We start from the raw sequence: 19,864 nt of genomic DNA on the forward strand, positions 1-19,864 counted from the left end.
GAAGACCTGGGTTCAATAGTAGGCTCTATCACTTAACTAACTGCATAATTAATACTAAATAGCTTAGCATCCATTGGATTTTATTCCCTTATGTTTAAGTAAGGCTGATAATTATACTTTCTCTCCTTACCACACGGAGTTAGTCTGAGTTATGAATATGAAACATTACACAAGTGTTCCTCATTGTTAGAGTTGACATGACATCCAAACATCAGAACTGATATATCGGTTATTTTCTGGCTCTTCGTTTCTTTCATGCCCTCCATCACTTGCCTAATCAAACTCCCAATTCCACCCATTTAACATTCTAAATATCTCTTAAGTCTTTGCTCTCTTTCCCATCCCTACCATCACCTCACTATGGCAGTACCTCATCCTGTTAGCAGCTTCTTCCCTTTCCATGCCACTTCAAGTCATCTTGTAACAAAGATGCCACAATGATCTACCCCAGAACACAATCTGACCATGATATTTTCCTAGCCTACATCCTAGGAAGTTCCCTGTCAACTATAGAGTGAAGTTCAAACTTTAACAGTGTATCTATAGCCTACTCTCATCTGATGCCCTGAACTACCTCTCCGGACTTCTCTCTCACCACTTCAGTCCTCGACATTTCTAGGTCTTAATTTAATGGTGTGTTCTTTGAGAATTTCCTACTCCCTTTCAACAAGTAGCTATCTCCTATGTAACCATTAAAAATTAACTGGGGAAACTTTCCAAGACATAGTTAGTAAGCCTAGAAGGCACATCTACATATCAATTAATTTCCGTATTATAACACACTTATTTACTTCTGTGTCTACCTTTCTGGTGAGTTCTTAATGACAGAGACCTTTTGTGTTTTTTTGTGTTTTTTTTTTTTTTTTAGCACCCAGGACAGTTCCTAGCATATATGAGGAACATTTGTTGAATACATACTGCTGTTTCTACTCTGAGAAAGGTCTGTGCCCAAATCTTTATACAACCACCAAGAAGCTAGATATTGAAAATCATCAAATTAAAGCAACAACAAGCTGGAATACTTACACAACAAAGACCAAGATAATACTGTTCCAAAAGTAAATCCATGGCTCTTATGCTTTAAAAGGCAATCTCATTACACCTCAATATTACAAAGAGATATTTCAAAAAATGTGCTACTTCCATGCATCATGCCTAAATAAAATTGCACAGCAATTATTAATGGTAATTATGATAAATATTTTATAAACTTTAACTTGAATGGTAATATCCATTTTGGTAAGAACTTAAAGATTCATTGAAAAAATGTCACATGGACCATTTTGGGGAAAAAATATTATTTTAATAAAGTGAAGATTGAAGGGTCTTGGGAACTGAGCCCAAAACCAAACCCAATATGCAGTATCCACAGTGACACATTAACCTTCAAATAATAATCACCCTCCTACCACAGTTACTACTTGAAATATTATTCTTTGGGGAGGTTGATTCAGAATATTTTACCATATTAAGTATAATTCAGCTAGGTCACAGATACTAAAAGAAAAAAGAGGAAAAAACAAAATAAAAGTCAATGATAGTGTTTTTAAGTTACATATTTCTCTCCATTAGAGTTCAAGTTTTGTTTTTATTCTCACTTAATAATTTTAAACATATTTATATCCAAATATGTGTCTTCTTAGCCTGTCTTTCCCTATCTAAATTGTTCCTTGACACTTCCTCATGAGTCTCATTTTCCAAGGCTTTAATCAACATTTCTACTTCCTTCTGAGTTCTAATGTTACTTGTTGTCCTCTAAACATATGGGCATCTGCAAGCAGAAAATATATATCACCTAAAAGTTTTCAATGCAATGTATTTATTCTTTAGATTGGTTAATAAGATTTGTTAGTCAAGTGACTGAATTTGCATAATAATAAGCAATCAGTAAATGGCATAGTCCAGCTCAGCTATTCTTTTTAAGCATTTCTATTCAGTGTTCAGGTTTTTAAATGCTTTGTAATTATTTTTGTTTGGTATTATTCACAATAAAATTGTAAAATAGGTCAATATCAAACTCACAGCAATCTACGCTTCTCAAAGATGCTATATAATTAAACTTTAATATTCCTTCAAGGCAGAACAGAGGCTAGACTGAAAAATACTGGAAGAAAAAATTGGTACTGTCACTTTATAAATTTGTACAAAAGTACTGGAACATTTCTAAGGACTACAAGTAGTAGTACTAACTGAACATATGAGTGATAAACCTTTAGGATGAAGTTCACCAGATAGCCTCAGGTAGAGCAAGTATTGATCCAAAGCCAGGAACCCAGGGCACTCTGCATACAAATTTGCATTGCAAGAAGAATTCCTAAAACAAAACTCCAGGCACAGTCTCCTTTACAATTAAAATGATTTAGTTTTCCTATCCAGCCTCTAAAAATGTCTCCAATCCACTTCCCTACTAATTCGGCTTCTTCTTGTGCCATGTGTTCTGACTTCAACTCTTAGCATTAACTTTCCGAGTATCCTCTGGGTTTAGACCTGTACCACTTCACCTAACCGTTACTCCATTTTAGCTACATATAAATTTTGAAATTGCTCCACATGTTGGCTTCTAAAACATCTCCTTATCTGGTTGCCTTCATTTTCTCCTTTGGTTTTATGTTCATCCACAAGCTCCTTTTATGCCACTTGTTTTTGATGTGCTATTCTCCAGGTTGATATGTTTTGATCCTCTCCTCTCCTCGCTCTATGCTCTTCTGAGGTGATCCGGTCAACCACAACAGCTTTAAGCTGCCCTTCTGCTCTAAAACCTTTCATGTGTTTCTTTCTCCAATCTGGACATTTCTTCTGAGCTAACACATATATCCCTGATGCCTATTAAATATATCCAGTGGATACTGCATAGGCATGGTAAACTTTATTTATCAAAAAACTACTTCAAATGTTTCTCTTTCTGCATCTTGGTAAATGCAATCACCATCTACCTAGGCAACCAAGCCAATAAGCCTGGAGTCATTCTAGAATGTTCTCTGCTCCACTTCCCACATTCGATAAAACTTCATTTCTTCAAAATATTTGAGAAGCTACTATGTACCAGATATTAAGCCAGGTGCTGGACACATCTCAGTAAATAATGTAGATATCATTCTTTTCTTCAATTTCTTTTTAACATTTATTCATTTTTGAGAGAGAGAGAGACAGAGTGTGAGTGGGGGAGGGGCAGAGAAAGCCAGAGGGAGAGACAGAATCCGAAGCAGGCTCCGGGCTCTGAGCTGTCAGCACAGAGCCCAACATGGGGCTCAAACCCACTGACCGTGAGATCATGACCCGAGCTGAAGTCAGCTGGTTAACCGACTGAGCCACTCAGGCACCCATGGTAGGTATCATTCTTATAGTCATAGAATTTATATCCTACTGGGATGTATAAAGAGGCTATTCATACTGTAGTCTATGTGAAAGACATTCCCAGGAGTTTGACAATATACAACCTATGGAGCCCTATTATATCTATATCTATATCTATATCTATATCTATATCTATATCTATATATTCCTATATTCATATATATATACATACATATATATGTATATATATATGTATGTATATATGTGTATATATATATATATATATATATATATATATATATACACATATATATGTATGTATATGTATATATATATTCCTACATCACTTTCTTCCTGGAATGCCACAATACCTTATAACCAGTTTTCTGTCTTTTTTATACTTTCTAGTCCCTATCCTGTTTACCCTGTTTATGTAGACAAGATAATCTTCCTAAAATTCCAAGCTGACCACAACTTTATCATGCTAAGCTTACCTATGGGATACAGTCCAAAGTCCTTGAACTAGCCTATAAAGCTCTTATTGATGGAGCCACTCTATACTCCATTTCTCCACACATATTCTCTACTGTGGCCATGCTAAGCTCCTTGCAAATCTCCATGACAAGTATGCTCTCCTGTGGTTCTATGCCTCCAAATATGTTCTACCATAAATAATCCTCCCCGTCTAAATAGCTTCTACTTACACTTTGCATTCATCCCTAGCATCAACCTCTCTCCAAAGTCTTCCTTAAGAACATTATAGTCCCATGGGTGCACTACTTTTCATCTCTCACTTCACCCTGCCATATGCCCATAATATTACTTATGGAATCTGATAATAATCAGAGGTTTGCCTCTCTTTCCTGATAGACTTTAAGCTTTTGAGGGGCTAGGACCCTAGTTCGCTCACTTCCATGTTTTTGCTTCCTACAACAGTGCCTTGCATGTAGGAGTCCCTCAGTAAATATTCAGTGAATAAATTTATTGGTGGCAAATAGTCTATCTTGAATAATGATACTGTGTTCTTCCTCAAGTACGATGTTATTAAGTCCTACCTAGCTCCAAATAGGCAATGGTTCCCTAACCTGTGAGACCAACTCATCTTTCCTGTGCATTCCAGGGCCTTCACAATGTCCAAAAGGAGATCCCTTCTGAAAAAAAATGGTAATCTTACATTTCCTTCAAAGTTCAAGATTTACTTTCTCTAGGAAGCCCTCTTTATTACTTCAATAGAAATAGTAGTTTCTTACTTTGAATTCCCAATGTTCTAACACAGAAATAGATACTTGCCTATAGTTTTACTAAGAAACTTTTCTCTGTATATGCACCCTTTTGCACCAAAACTATTTATCAAAGGTTTTATGAATAAAGAGTCCTCTCTTTGAGTTGTCTCTGCTACCTACTCCATTAATGCAAGTATGACAGGTATTTAATATATCCTTCAATCTTTGAAGAAGCGAATAAAGAGTCCCTCTGGATTCTGCTCTCAAAGTGCTCCAAAACTGTTCACACAAATTCAATTATTTTCTGTATTTATCTTATTTGATATATCAGCATTGCCCATCAGAGCTGACAAGTCTTTCTTGAAAGGTATACTACCCTTAGCTTCCATTCACTATACCCCTCTGATTGTTTTTCTGCCTCTCTGGCTACTCCTCAGTCGGCCTTGGAACTGTTATTCCTTTACCAAACCGTTAAACTTTAGGTTCCTTAGGGAGGTCTCCTCCCCAGACCCACTTCTCATCTTACTCCTCACATACAACCTAAACAATCTGTACTTTTCGCAACTTCATTTTAATAGAGTAGAAAAGTAACTTCACTGTTTAAAATGTGCAACAATGTGTTTCCAGTGAGCATAGTTCCTATCATTATAATGGGGTTAAGAAACAGAAGAGCAAACCACTGAGTAATTTTAGAAAAATATTCAACAGATACATAGCATAAAAAGGACATTCATAATCATTTAAGTTTTATGAAGACTGGACGGATGTTGCAGATGGCCCGAGAATTTAAAGGCTATTTTGTTCTGTAAAATGTAACTTTGATTCAGATCATGCTAGTGAATATAAAATCATTTGTGTTTGAGTGATTTGGCTTTAAACCATAGGGGAGAATATTTGCACATTTACCCCAGCAAAAGTTGCAGCAGCCTCCCTCAGGCAGAAGTGTTTAAGTGTCTGATGGTGTATATAGTGACTTGCTTAAAAGAGGATGAAACAACATACCCTCAGGCAAGCAAGAGGATCTGAATGGAGCCAATTTAGGAAGTACAGTGCCTCAGCAAATTCACAAATTAATCCAAATTAAGACATTTTGCCATGTCAAAAGATCAGTTCTTCAACTCTAATATATAAGAGGGTAGGGGAGGAAGGAGTCAAAATGTACATTCCATAAAAATCCTCATGTGGTCAAAATCCTCATACCTTGAAAAATTATAGAGCGAAAGTCACCAGCATGCATTATTTCAAACCGGTGGAAATGTAAACTTTATTTTTTTTTTACTAAATCAATCAGGACAAACTGACGGCTACAGAGGGGAAGGTGGGGGGAAGATGGGTAAAAGAGGTGATGGGGATTAAGGAGGGCACTTGTGATGAGCACCAGGTGATGTATGGAAGTGTTAAATGACTATATTGTACTCTTGAAATATTACACTGTATATTAACTGGAATTTAAATAAAAACAAAAAAAGAATGGGCAGTATTTCTGAAAACAGGTGTGAAGATAAAGAGATAAAAACAGAAGGACCAAGAAATAAAAATAAAATAATAAATCAATTGGGAATGGGGAGGATTATAATTTATTTTGCTATAAAGCATCTAGAAATTTAGATATGTCTGAAACATGTTTGTGTCTTTTGTATAATACAGCGTGTGATACATTATGTGTTGCAGTAGTTATTTAATCTGCATATTTCATCTAGAACACTGACACTTACGTTTCTCCCAGGTATGGGGAGTAAATTACTAACTGAAGTCCCTGGGTCTCTAAAGCAAACTTGAGAGTCTAATTGAAACTTTTATTACTGTGTCTACCTATCCATTCTAGTAGAAACTAGATAGTGATCTTTTTAAGGTCTGTAATTGTGTTCTCAGGGCTATATTTTCAGGTATGAGCTCCACAAACTCCCAGAGACAGATCCATGAGAAGATTATATGGAGAAACATTAAATCACGTGATTTCATCATGTATGAAAACACCAACAGCTTTGCTCGAAACACTATTCATTCTGCTCACTGTTATTCGGGAAAATTATTGCTCATGTGGACACATGATATCTATGCTTCTAAATGTCTTGGCAGCGTATTATTAGGATTTGTTTGAAATATTTTTAGCGAAAATAATCTTCATCTCTTGTGTAAATACGTGTTTCTTTCTGACCTTCATGACAAACTCAAAATCTCTGAAAATCGTAACATGACCTTACCTTGCTTCCATTTTCTCTCGTCTCTTGTTCCATCTTGAGGTCAGAAATCAGAAGATTCTTATATTTGTTTTTTCCATTACTGCTGTGGTCATCTATTCTGTATTCCGAAGTCAGCTGAGCGGAGAGGGGGCTGTCACTCAGGTTCAGTGGCTGCTCGTCCTGCTCCAGCCCAGTTTTGCCATCGCCATTGGAGTCACCCATATCCCTGCTGTGTGTTCCCCCTGAAGCAATTGAACTGTGCCCCAGAGTCTCATTGCCATTAAAGCTCTCTGCAGCAGAATCATCTGTTGAAAAGAATATTTTGATTTTAATTAACACGCCATTCGGTTTCTACTTCAACTCACATTTACTGAGCTCCTATTACATGCTTGCCATGGTGCTAATTTCACATAGCCTGTGCAGTTTCATCCTTAGCAATAACTTGTGAAGCAGCCATTGTTACTTGTAATCTAGTAGGCACATTTAGGCACAAGAAGAAATGAAGTCAGAAAAAGATAAAGTAGGGAAAACAGTTTGATCTCAAATGCAATCTCAAAGAAAAGTAAATTTAAACAAAGAAAACTTGTGCATTGTTTTGCAGAAATTTTTTTTTTGTTTTTCAAGCGACAATGTCCAGATTTGGGGAAAATTCTCTGATAAAAGCATTGTCTACATGCTAGCAGGGTATATGTTGGTTCAAGCTTTGTGAGTGTTTAATACACATCAAACACATTAAAAGAGCTCGTCACCTTTGCTCCAGTCATTACACTTCTGGGACTTTTAAACCTAAAGAGAGCAATCATTGTGTGCATTGCTGTGCAGGTAAAAAGGTCTTTACAAAAGTGTTTCTTACAATAGCAAACATTTAGAAGAGACAGAAATTACCAAAAATAAAAAATTGGCTTAATATATGTTGAAATGATTAGAATATGGGAAATGTGGAATATGGGAGGGAGAATAGTGAAAAATATAGTCTCAAATGTTAATATTAATTTCTTCTTAATTGTATGGCACTGGATATTTTAATACTCTCTAATATTTACAACATATATATGATCTAAAGCTTATTAAAGAAACTGAAGAAAACACAAAGAAATGGAAAACATTCTATGTTCGTGGATTAGAAGAACAAATATTGTTAAAATATCTATACTACCCGAAGCAATCTACACACTCAATGCAATCCCTATCAAAATAACACCAGAATTCTTCACAAAGCTAGAATGAACAATTCTAAAATTTGTATGGGATCAGAAAAGACCCTGAACAGCTAAAGTAATGTTGAAAAACAAAGCTGGAGGCATCACAAATCCGGACTCCAACTGTATTACAAACCTGTAATCGTCAGGAAAGTATGGTATTGATACAAAAACAGACACAGACATCAATGGAACAGAATAGAGAACCCAGAAATGGACCCACAAATGTATGGCCAACTAATCTTCAATAAAGTGGAAAAGAATATCCAATGGAAAAAAGACAGTCTCTTCAGCAAATGGTGCTGGGGAAACTGGACAGCGACGTGCAGAAGAATGAACCTGGACTACTTTCTTATACGAGACACAAAAATAAATTCAAAATGGATGAAAGACTTAAATTTTAGATAGGAAACCATCAAAATCCTAGAGGAGAAAACAGGAAGCAACCTCTTTGACCTTGGCCACAGAAACTTCTTACTAGACATGTCTCTGGAGGCAAGGGAAACAAAAGCAAAAAATGAACTACTGGGACTTCATCAAGATAAAAAGCTTCTGCACAGCGAACAAAGCAATCATCAAAACTAAGAGGCAACCTTCCTAGTGGGAGAAATATTTGTAAATGACATATCTGATAAGGCTTAGTATCCAAAATCTATAAAGAACTTATCAACATCAACACCCAAAAACAAATAATCCAGTGAAGAAGCAGACAGAAGACATAAATAGACACTTTCCAAAGAAGACATCCAGATGGCCAGCAGATACATGAAAAGATGCTCAACATCACTCATCATCAGGGAAATACAAATCGAAACCACAATGAGATGCCAACTCACACCTGTCAGAAGGGCTAAAATTAACAACTCAAGAAACAACAGATGTTGGTGAGGATGCAGAGAAAAGGGAACACACTTTTGCACTATTGGTGAGAATGCAAAGTGGCGCAGCCACTCTGGAAAACAGTATGGAAGTTCCTCAAAAAATTAAAAACAAATCTACCCTATGACCTGACAATTGCACTACTAGATATTTATCCAAAGGATACAAAAATGCTGGTTTGAAGGGACACATGTACCCCAATGTTTATAGCAGCACTATCAACAAGAGCCAAATTGTGGAAAGAGCCCAAGTGTCCGTTGACTGATGAATGGATAAAAAAAAAAAAAAAAAAAAAAAAAAAAGTGGCCTACATATACAATGGAATATTACCTGGTAATAAAAAAAATAATGAAATCTCGCCATTTGCAACAACATGGATGGAACTAGATAGAATGTATTCTGTTAAGTGAAAAAAGTCAGTCAGAGAAAGACAAATATCATGATATTCACTTACAGATGGAATGTAAGAAACAAAACTCATAAACACAGGGGACGAGAAGAAAAAATAAAATAAGATAAAAACAGAGAGGGAGGCAAACCACAAGAGATTTTTAAATACAGAGAACAAACCGAGGGTTGTTGGAAGGGATGTCGGGGGACAGGCTTATGGGTGATGGGCATTTAGATGGGCACTTGTTGGGATCAGCACTAGGTGTTATATATAAGTGATGAATCACTGGGTTCTACTCCTGAAACCAATACTACACTGTATATTAACTAACTTGAATTTAAATAAAGAAATTTAAAAATAAATAAAATAACTGTAGAAAAAAAAACAAAACAGGGAGGAAGGGGAAGAAGTAGAATTAACCAAAATTTTCTGGCTTTAAAATAAATGATAAGCTTGTTTAGTAAAACATATCAATAACAATTTACTTAGAGTAAAAAACAAAATTTAGATGAAACAGGAAAATTCTATTTCTCTTAATTTCATCTTTGCATTTATGGTAAGAATTTTCTATTAACGTTAAAGGACTATGAAATGCAAAGGTGTTCGATTATTTCCTGTAGTTAAAGTCTATTGATGAAGCCATAAAAACATGAACACACAAGAGTAATAATATTCATATTTGTAATATTTTGATTTCTGAATATTCCCCAGTGTGCTTTATTTTTGTAGGATGCAATGAAAAATGTATGCCTTCTAATCAATTAAATTCATGAAACGAATATATAAATTTGAAGAAGTGGTATAACTCACCTGTTCATTCATTCATTCAACATTTATTGAATGCCTATACTTGGCCAAAAGGGGGTTAAATATTTGGCCAATAGAGACTGTGTCTTCAGTAATTTCACAAATAATTAAAAGAGACAGAAAAAACAAACAAACATGCAACTAAAGAGGAAAAAGGCTTTGATCCAAAACAAGGGGTAAACACATCACAGAAGTTTTCCTAAAGAAGGTGGCATATGAGCTAAATTCCAAAAGACGAGTAAGCCTTAACCCGGTGATGAAGGTGGGGGAGAGAGTTTCCCAATTAGAGATCAGCAGGGGCAACACCTCAGAGGAACAAAAGTGCAGGGCAGATGGGAAGTAAGGTTGGGTGCTGAGTGCAAACAAAAGAATAAGAAAGGGAGGCAGAGAATGTGTTTTGTTGAACTAAGAGCGTGGATCGTACCTTGGGAGTGAATAGGAACAATTTTATGCAGAAGTGATATGAACAAAACTGTGTTTTAAAGAGATTACTCTGACTGATGAAGAGAATGGGATGAAGGCAACAAAAGTGGGACCGTTAAGAGCTCTATAAGCCACTGACTCAGCATTGCTGAAAGCCCAAACCAAAGCAGCAACAGTGCAGAACAAGAGGAGACTCAAAAAATCCTAAGAAAAGAACAAGTAAGACTGAGAGTAGGGCAGACAAGGGTCTGAGAGGAAGCCCAGATCCCCAGCTCCAATGTGAAATGAAAACAAAGGGTATTAAGTTTAATTTTCAGTAAAATGATATTTAAAAATTTTTCTAAAACCGCTTTGTGAAGAAGTTAAAATACATTCAAATGGCAAGATTCTACTCATAAATTCCTCTTTGTACATTTCCATTCAAAAAAAGACTTCATGGGGAGAGAAAACATACATAAGAGAATTTAAGAAACTGGTCATAAATAACACGACATATCACTTTCCACAGCTATTGAGAAAATCAAAAACGTTCTTCTTCTTTTTGTTTTAACCATGAAATACAGAAGGTTTTTGAAATAAAGAATTAGGGGTGTGATTTATATAAGCAACCCATAAAACTGCACATGCTCTTTATGTGAAGTCAAATCCTATGCTAAAGTATGCTAAATCATTTCGGATTATTTAAGTTATTTCTTTCCACAAAAGTCCAAAGAAAAGCAGAATGTACATAGTCAAGTCCAGTTCTTAAATTCATGAAGAAAAATGTGATGTAACATTTGTGCACTAGAATCCCTTAAAATACTAAACATTTTATGTAATAAACATTTTGTCAATATGTTAAAAGAATGAGTAACCCTAAAAAGTCTATTATATACACAAAATGGATACTAGCAGAAAACAAATCCAACATCTATTACTGTTAAGAAATAAACATGCTACAACTGTTTCTTTAATCTAAAATCATCATACATATTTAGTAACTAGTGTACCATTTATTCACATTTTAAATAAGATAAACATTATTACCTCAGGATAATTTTTAATAAAAGTCATGTATTTGTAATTTTGGTATAAAGTATAAACAATAAAGGAGAAAATATTTTTAGACAGAGTACCTCACTCCAGATGTTACCAAGGTAACTAAATTCCACAGCTTTACATATTTCATTCTTGAGTAAATCGGTATGTTTCATAAAGAACAAGTGAATAATTTACTTACTTGTATATAATATATATTCACACCATTTATCATTTAAATGGTAAAAGAACGAGTAATGTCACATGCCACTGTTTTATCAATCAAAATTTGAAACAAAGTTTTTGATGTCTGTATTAGAAAAATTCAACAGAAAGAGGGAGCAGACATTAAACTGAAACTAAATGAAGCATTTTTTATGGTCTGGGTTCTCATAACCATATTAACGATTTGTATTTTCTCTTCCTTGAAGATACTTTTCCAGAATTTGAAACCACAAATCTCAGACTCCTCTACTTATCATAATCGACTCACAGCAGTTTATTGCTCTCAAGGGGAAATCTGCTTCCTTACCCAACATAGTTTGCTCCATCCTAAGTGGCTGCTGGCATGCAGGTCGAGAGCTGCTACACAGAGGGTACGGTGCTGAGATCTGTAGGTATGGCCTTCAGCTTCACAGGCCAAGAGCAATGGTGCTTCTCTCAAATTTCAGCCTGGGCACCATAGCATTGGAACCAAAACTCTATGTGTGAGTACCAAGGGAAAAAACGGCACCTGGAGCTTTAAAAATTAAGAGTGCCCAGGGTACCTAGCAACAGAAGAGAACATGGAATGTGATGACAGGTAGTGTGGCAATCCAGTGACATCAGGAAGGCCGATGGATGTTTGGGTTCCATTGCTTTGAGGTTAGTTTTGCTGGGATGGATTTAGTGTTGTGGAGAGGGCCATCCAAGTTAGCTCAGCTGCGACTCTTGCCTGTAAGGTGCAGTGACCCTAACCCTAATGGCAAGCTGTTCATTTTCTTCTTTCTCCTTCCCTACTCCCACTCCCTCCACCAATTGGTACAGACCCTAGAAATACTATTTGTTTCAATTATGTCTAATGTCATCACAAGCCTTTTGTGTGAAGCAGTTGCATCAGAACCAGATTCAATGGTTAGCTCTCTCCATATAAAGAGAATTAACCAATGGGGCGCCTGGGTGGCTCAGTTGGTTAAGACTCTGACTTCAGCTTAGGTCATGATCTCGTGGTTCCTGAGCTGGAGCCCTGCACTGAGCTTTGTGCTGGCAGTGCAGAGCCTGGAGCCTGCTTCGGATTCTGTGTCTCCCATTGTCTCTCTGCCCTCCCTCCCTTTCTCTCTCTCTCTCTCTCTCTCTCTCTCTCAAAAATAAATGATTAAAACATATTTTTTAAAGAGAATTAACCTATGACAGTATGTATGATGTGTGTGTATTTAAGTATATAAATATCCATATATGTGTGTGCATATCTATATCTCTCTATATAAACATAATGTGATGTATATATATTTGGAATCTCCCAAAACACCTGACCTACATTCTTATTCATTTACTTTTGGTAGCTCTTCATTATGGCCTTTAGGCCAAGTGCCTTGGGCAAAATGAATAGGAAAAAAATTTATATAATAATCATTTTAAGATTAGTATTTGGAAATTTAGTCCTAAAATCCAGGTCAGATGCTTACAGGGTCCAAAAAGCTTTTTACCATTTTTCCTCAAATGCACCACAATCTTCTACCTCTAGCCTTTTGATTCCTCCTTAGAAAACTGCCCTTTGATATCTCACCATAAAGCTAACTTTTAAATCCAAAATACAGCTGTAAATAACCCTACGTCAAAAGATTGGTACCTTAATATCCAAAAAAAGTAGATTTTTTTTAAATCCTTCAAAATCTATTTGCAAAATGGAGTTTAGGTGCTAGCCTTCTTCCTCACTTTGTTACTCCTGGCCTCTGTTCTAAGTCTTCTCCCAGCCTAGGGTCCCCTATAAAAAAATGAAAGTGCATCCATTGCTAGACCATACCCTACATCTTTTTAATTTTCCTCCAAGTTTTTATTTATTTTTTTTTATTTAAAAAAAAATTTTTTTTTCAACGTTTTTTATTTATTTTTGGGACAGAGAGAGACAGAGCATGAACAGGGGAGGGGCAGAGAGAGAGGGAGACACAGAATCGGAAACAGGCTCCACGCTCCGAGCCATCAGCCCAGAGCCTGACACAGGGCTCGAACTCATGGACCGCGAGATCGTGACCTGGCTGAAGTCGGACGCTTAACCGACTGCGCCACCCAGGCGCCCCACTCCAAGTTTTTATTTAAATACCAGTTAGTTAATATACAGTGTAATATTAGTTCCAGGAATAGGATTTAGTGATTCATCACTTACATACAACACCCAGTCATCATCACAACAAGAACCCTCCTTAATACCCATCATTCATTTAACCAATCCCCTCCATCAACACTCAGTCTGTTCCCTATAGTTAAGAGTCTGTTCTATGACTTGCCTCTCTCTCCCATGCTATATTCATCTGTTTGTTCCTTAAATTCCACATGAGTGAAATCATAGATTTACCCTACATCTTATACCACAGCACCCTAGGGCTACTCTACAACATGAAGCAAGTGATGCAGTCTAAATGGATCCTTTGCGAGAACACAGGTAGCAACCTCTTTGACATAAGTGACAGCAACTTCTTACTAGACACGTCTTTGGAGGCAAGGGAAACGAAAGCAAAAATGCACTATCGGGACGTCATCAAGATAAAACGCGTCTGCAAAGTGAAGGAAACAATCATCAAAACTAAAAGGCAACCTTAGAATGAGAGAAGATATTTATAAATGATATATCAGATAAAGTGTTAGTATCCAAAATCTATAAGGAACTTACCAAACTCAACACCCAAAAAACAAACAATCCAGTTAAGCAATGGGCTGAAGGCAGGAATAGACAAGTTTCCAAAGATATACAAATGACTAACAGATACATGAAAAAATGCTCAACAACATTCATCATCAGGAAAATACAAATCAAAACTATAATTAATACCACCTCACACCTGTCAGAATGGCTAAAATTAACAACACAGGAAACAACAGTTGTTGCTGAGGATGCAGAGAAAGGGGACTCTCTTACACTGTTGGTGGCAATGCAAACTGGTACAGTCACTCTGGAGAACAGTATGGGGGTTCCTGAAAACATTAAAAATAGAACTAGCTGGGGCGCCTGGGTGGCGCAGTCGGTTAAACGTCCGACTTCAGCCAGGTCACGATCTCGCGGTCAGGGAGTTCGAGCCCCGCGTCGGGCTCTGGGCTGATGGCTCAGAGCCTGGAGCCTGTTTCTGATTCTGTGTCTCCCTCTCTCTCTGCCCCTCCCCCGTTCATGCTCTGTCTCTCTCTGTCCCAAAAATAAATAAACGTTGAAAAAAAAAATTTTAAAAAAGAAAAAAAAAGAAAAAAAAATAGAACTAGCTTATGATCTAGCAATTGCACTACTAAGTATTTACCCAAAAGATACAAAAATATTGACTTAAAGGGGCATATGCACCCTGATGTTTATAGTAGGATTATCAACATTAGCCAAATATGGAAAGAGCCCAAATGTCTATTGACTAATGAATGGATCAAGAAGGTGTGTGTGTGTGTGTGTGTGTGTGTATGTATATACATATATACATATACATACATATATACATATACATACATATATATATACATATACATACATATATATATATATATATAGATACATACACACACACACACACACACACACACACACAATGGAGTATTACTCAGCCAAAATCTTGCCATCTGCAATCATGTGGATGGAGCTAGAGTGTATTATGCTAAGAGAAGTAAGTCAGTCAGAGAAAGATACATACCATATGATTTCACTCAGGTGTGGAATTTAAGAAACAAAACAGACAAACATAGGGGAAAGAAGGAAAAAAGAAAGAGAAGGAGGCAAACCATAAGAAACTAATAACTATAGAGAACAAACTGAGGGTTCCTGGAGGGGAAGTGGGTAGGGACAGGTTAAAGTGGGTGATGGGTATTAAGGAGGGTACTTGTTGTGATGAGCACTAGGTGTTATATTGAAATGATGAATCACTAAATTCTACTTTTGAAACCAATATTACACTATATATTAACTAACTAGAATTTAAATAAAAACTTGAAACCAAAATGAATAGATACATAGGTGATCGATCGATCAATTGATTGATCCTTTGCTGGGCAGCTCATCCCTCCCCTAGGCCAAGACTCTGACACATTCCTGCCTTTATCACCCTTTGTCCATTTGCAGTTGTCACCTAGAAATTCCTTCTTCATTTTTCTCAATTCCTTTCTTCAAATCCTTCTTTGATTGCTACTTTACTCATCCTCTATATTACTGTTATTAACTTCAGTAAACATCCCTGTTCTATCTTTTGTTTTTTTATACACAAAAATTGTAATCATTCATTACAATAGTCCTGCACTTCCAAGTCCTCAACACCACAAACATCTTTGAAAAGATAATCAGCAAAAGCAGTTGTCTGTTTTTATTTGCATTTGAAAACCATAATCTACATTATATACTATTTAATAATGCTATCTATTTTTTTAATGTTTATTTATTTTTGAGAGAGAGAGAGAGAGAGTCAGCGAGGGCGGGGGAGGGACACAGAGAGACAGAGGGACAGGATCTGAAGCAGGGTCTGTGCTGACAGCAGAGAGCCTGATGTGGGGCTTGAACTCACAAACCATGAGATCATGACCTGAGCCAAGGTCACATGCTTAACCGACTGAGCCACTCAGGCATTCCTAGTAATGCTATCTTAAACATGTACAAAAAATGATGCTACATTTTGAAGTCAAGCATTCACACTAAGGAGTTTACTAATGTAAATAAATATACACGTGTGTATATATAGGTATGACTCTTACTAAAATATTAAACGGCATTGATTTTAAAATGATAGAACCAATACTGAGGGTAAGAAAGTAACAGAGAGATTCAGTTTTCCCCTCCCCAGTGAAGGAGAAGTTCTTAAAACTTGACCTGTTTATCACTAAGAAGAAGGCACATCACCAAGTAGGTTTCATCTGGTTTAGACTGTAATGAGAGTGGCTTTTCCACTTGGCCTTCATGAAGACAAAGTAGTTGAAATGGTACTCTAGATCTGTAGCCATTTGGGATTGGGCATGGAGCTTGGGGTCATCTCCAACCAGAGAAATTCTGTCAGTAAAGAACAAGATTTAGTGCAGGGCAATGCATTCTTCCTTGGGTAACTTGACTTTTTGATAACAGCCTCTGACTATCCAACTGGCCGTTACCAACTGAGCACCACCTGGTTCATTCAGTGCTAAATTTATGTATTCTCAGTAGCCCTCCTTTGTTGAGTGAAAGTAATATACAAGCCTGTTCATGCCCCAGTGCCATATGAGCACAATCTGCCATACAAGATTTCCTTCTGTAAATCTCTGTCTCCTGTCTTAAATGAAATTCTTTTTGAAAAATCAGGAATGAAAAATGTCAGCCTGGTTTCCTGTAACACTCTGCAATGGTACAGTTGCTTCCATGGATAGGCCCAAACAAGAATGAAATCCACTAAAAGGACAGGACCTTTAGCAATAAGTCTGGTTATATATTCTCTTTAAACAAAGATATTTAGAGGTTGTTTTAATGATATCTCTTTGGCTGCAGCCAAATGGTATAGATACTTGGAAAAGGAATGTCTGAAGAACTTTTGAATAGAAGGTGAAGAAAGGATGATATTGATAGACCTTTCATAATAGTCCAGGGCAGAGCAATTGTATTAGATGCCTCTAATTAGAGGGGGTAGTTAGTTGTCCTCAACAGAATGGACACTTATTTTTGACTTGGGCCTGCATTGTACTCACTTGTTCTTCCTTCAACACCACCACATATGAACTTCATAATGTTTTACATACCACTCTTTTTGCCCACACAACATTAATTTTAATTAAGGAAATCACATCATACTAAAATAAAAGAAACAATTGGAAGATTTGCCACGGAGCTATTATTCTCTACTCCATTATTGACCAACTATGTACCTTATAAAATAATGGAATAAACTATTATTTAAAAAACTCAGCTATGATGCCAGGGTGCCTGGGTGTCTCAGTCGGTTATGCATCCAACTTCAGCTCAGGTCATGATCTCACAGCTTGTGAGTTCAAGCCCCATGTTGGGCTCTGTGCTGACAGCCCAGAGCCTGGAGCCTGCTTCGGATTCTGTGTCTCCCTCTCTCTCTCTCTGCCCCTCCCCTGCCCATGATCTGTCGCTCTCTCTCTCTCTCTCAAATAAACATAAAAAATGTTTACAAACATAAAAATAAAAAACTCAGCCATGAATGCCACTGAAAGATACAACCTGAGCCTGAGGTGCTGCCTTTCAGGATGTGATATATGCTCTAAACCAGCTACTGACTCTTGGGGCTGCCTCTCTCTTAGCCACAACATCGGTCTGAAAAGGCTTTTCTGAGATGCTAGTGACACTTCTCACAACTCTTCTCTACAGCTCTACGTTCTGTTGGCCTGTAAGAAGGATGCTTCCAGAAAAACAGACAAGTGACCGTTTCACACCACGCGGGCCACTACGGGAACAGGCAAAAGAAGAGCTACGTATGGGCCGTGGTCACTCATCTTGAATACCAAGGGAATGAAAGGTATCAAAAAAAGAAAATGGGTTGGGAGATAGGCCCAAGCGAGTACCTGGAGCATTTTTCATTTTACTTTGCCAAAAGGAAAATACTGTCAAGGTAATCCTTATAGGTAGAGGTAAAATCTCATCTCCCCCGCCTCCCCTCCGATATCTGGCCTGGAAAATACTCCAAGTAATCTAACTGCCAGCTAAAGAAATGAAAACGTGGAATGAGTAGTGGAGCGGGCTAGTGATACTATCTTTGGCTTTGGAATCAGATGCAGAAACTAGGAGTGCAGTATTTATCTGGATTTCTTTGCCGTCAAGTGTCTGAAGATTAAAACACGTTTCTTGTCTCTTTAATTTTTTTTTCTCAAATGTATTTTTGAGAGGGGCGGGGAGAGGGAGGGTGGAGAGGCAGAGAGTAAGGGAGATAGCACAGAGCCCGATGCAGGGCTCTCGAACACAGGGACCAACTGCAAGATCATGACCTGAGGTGAAGTCGGACGCTTAACTGACTGAGCCACCCGGGCATCCAGAAGTTTTATTCCCATTGTGTATATATGGTGTGGTGATGGTAGATAAATATACTAATTAGTCCATTAATTACATAATTTCAATGGTTACACAACGAAAGAAGAAATGAACATCCATGGGTAATCTGGCCTGAGAAACTGGGGCCCCCCAACACCATCTCTGAGTGCAATAGCTGGGCTTAGATTTCATTCCATTTGGGGAAGAATGAGATTGGTTGAGGTTTATGTGAAACAGGTGGTAAGTTTTCAACAGGATTATCTTTGGCTATGTGAAAAAGTTAATGTGATGTGTGATGTGCACTGGTGTGGTACGTATGTGTGTGTTTTAGCAGCCAAATGATGGCATGTACCAAGCACCCACTGGGATGGAAACCTAGGTAGGTGATACCTTCCTAATATGCACATAGGCTCTAGAAGCCATAGTCCCTCCTACTTTAGAACAATTTGGAGCTGTGAGACAGAAAAAGGGCGCCATTGGAACTAGGTCTTTTTATCTTAACCTCTAGAAAGAAAATACAAAAATTATCATCACTGGAGTTATCACCATTTCTCTAACATTGAGGCTGTTTTTAATTTTTACCTCTTTTCTGTGACTCTGTCAGAAATTCCAGTACCTCTCCATTAGCTTCCCATTCTTTGCATTGTTTTCACTTAGTTTAGCCAGAGATAATTCTTAACGTGGAAAAAACAATGTTAACTAATGCATAATATTTGTTTTACTTCTGAAAAAAGTGAGGAACAGAAATGTTAAGTGACTTGATTATGTCTTACTAAAAATACAACTTACATGTGGAAGGGACTTGAAATCATGTAATAAAATATACTCAAAGAACAAGAGGATTCTAAACCTGAAAAGAACACTGTCAGAGATTATGAGGAGAAATATGGTTGAATCAAATTGAAAAATATTAATGTGTTTTATTACCTGTCAGAAGATCAAAGATTAGAAGTTACACAGAATCAGTATATGGGAAAACATTTTGACACATTATCAAAATATCAAAGAAGTTCCTCTATCTCCAGAGATGTTTAATTATGAAATGTGAGGTATTGAAGGGAAAGATCTAGTTCTCATTCCTTTATGAATTTATGATTGCCACACAGTAAATATTCAATAACTATTTGTTGAACTAGGTAACCACAGGAGGCCATAATCACATATCTATTTAATGTTGCTCAAAACATAGGATTTTTTAAAAATTTTAAGAAGAATCACATCTTTTTACGTCCTCATATATGTTACTGAGCTACTCATTGAAAGCATTAGTACACAGGACACTG

General features: G+C 36.9%; 1 protein-coding gene across 10 annotated transcripts in view; it reads right to left on the minus strand.

Annotated features, from left to right (window-relative positions):
* Positions 1-19,864, minus strand: part of NOL4 (nucleolar protein 4) — a 426,082-nt gene that overhangs the window by 208,894 nt on the left and 197,324 nt on the right. For 8 of the 10 annotated variants that reach the window (XM_003995114.6, XM_003995112.6, XM_045042058.1 and 5 more), the window contains one exon: positions 6,722-7,005. In XM_003995114.6, the coding sequence (XP_003995163.2) occupies positions 6,722-7,005 (284 nt within the window). Of the gene's footprint in view, positions 1-6,721; positions 7,006-11,948; positions 12,171-19,864 lie in introns of those variants that run through there. The other 2 variants (XM_019815141.3, XM_045042057.1) reach the window with 2 other exon arrangements.

This window comes from Felis catus, chromosome D3, assembly GCF_018350175.1.
Source record: "Felis catus isolate Fca126 chromosome D3, F.catus_Fca126_mat1.0, whole genome shotgun sequence".
Taxonomy (NCBI): domain Eukaryota; kingdom Metazoa; phylum Chordata; class Mammalia; order Carnivora; family Felidae; genus Felis; species Felis catus.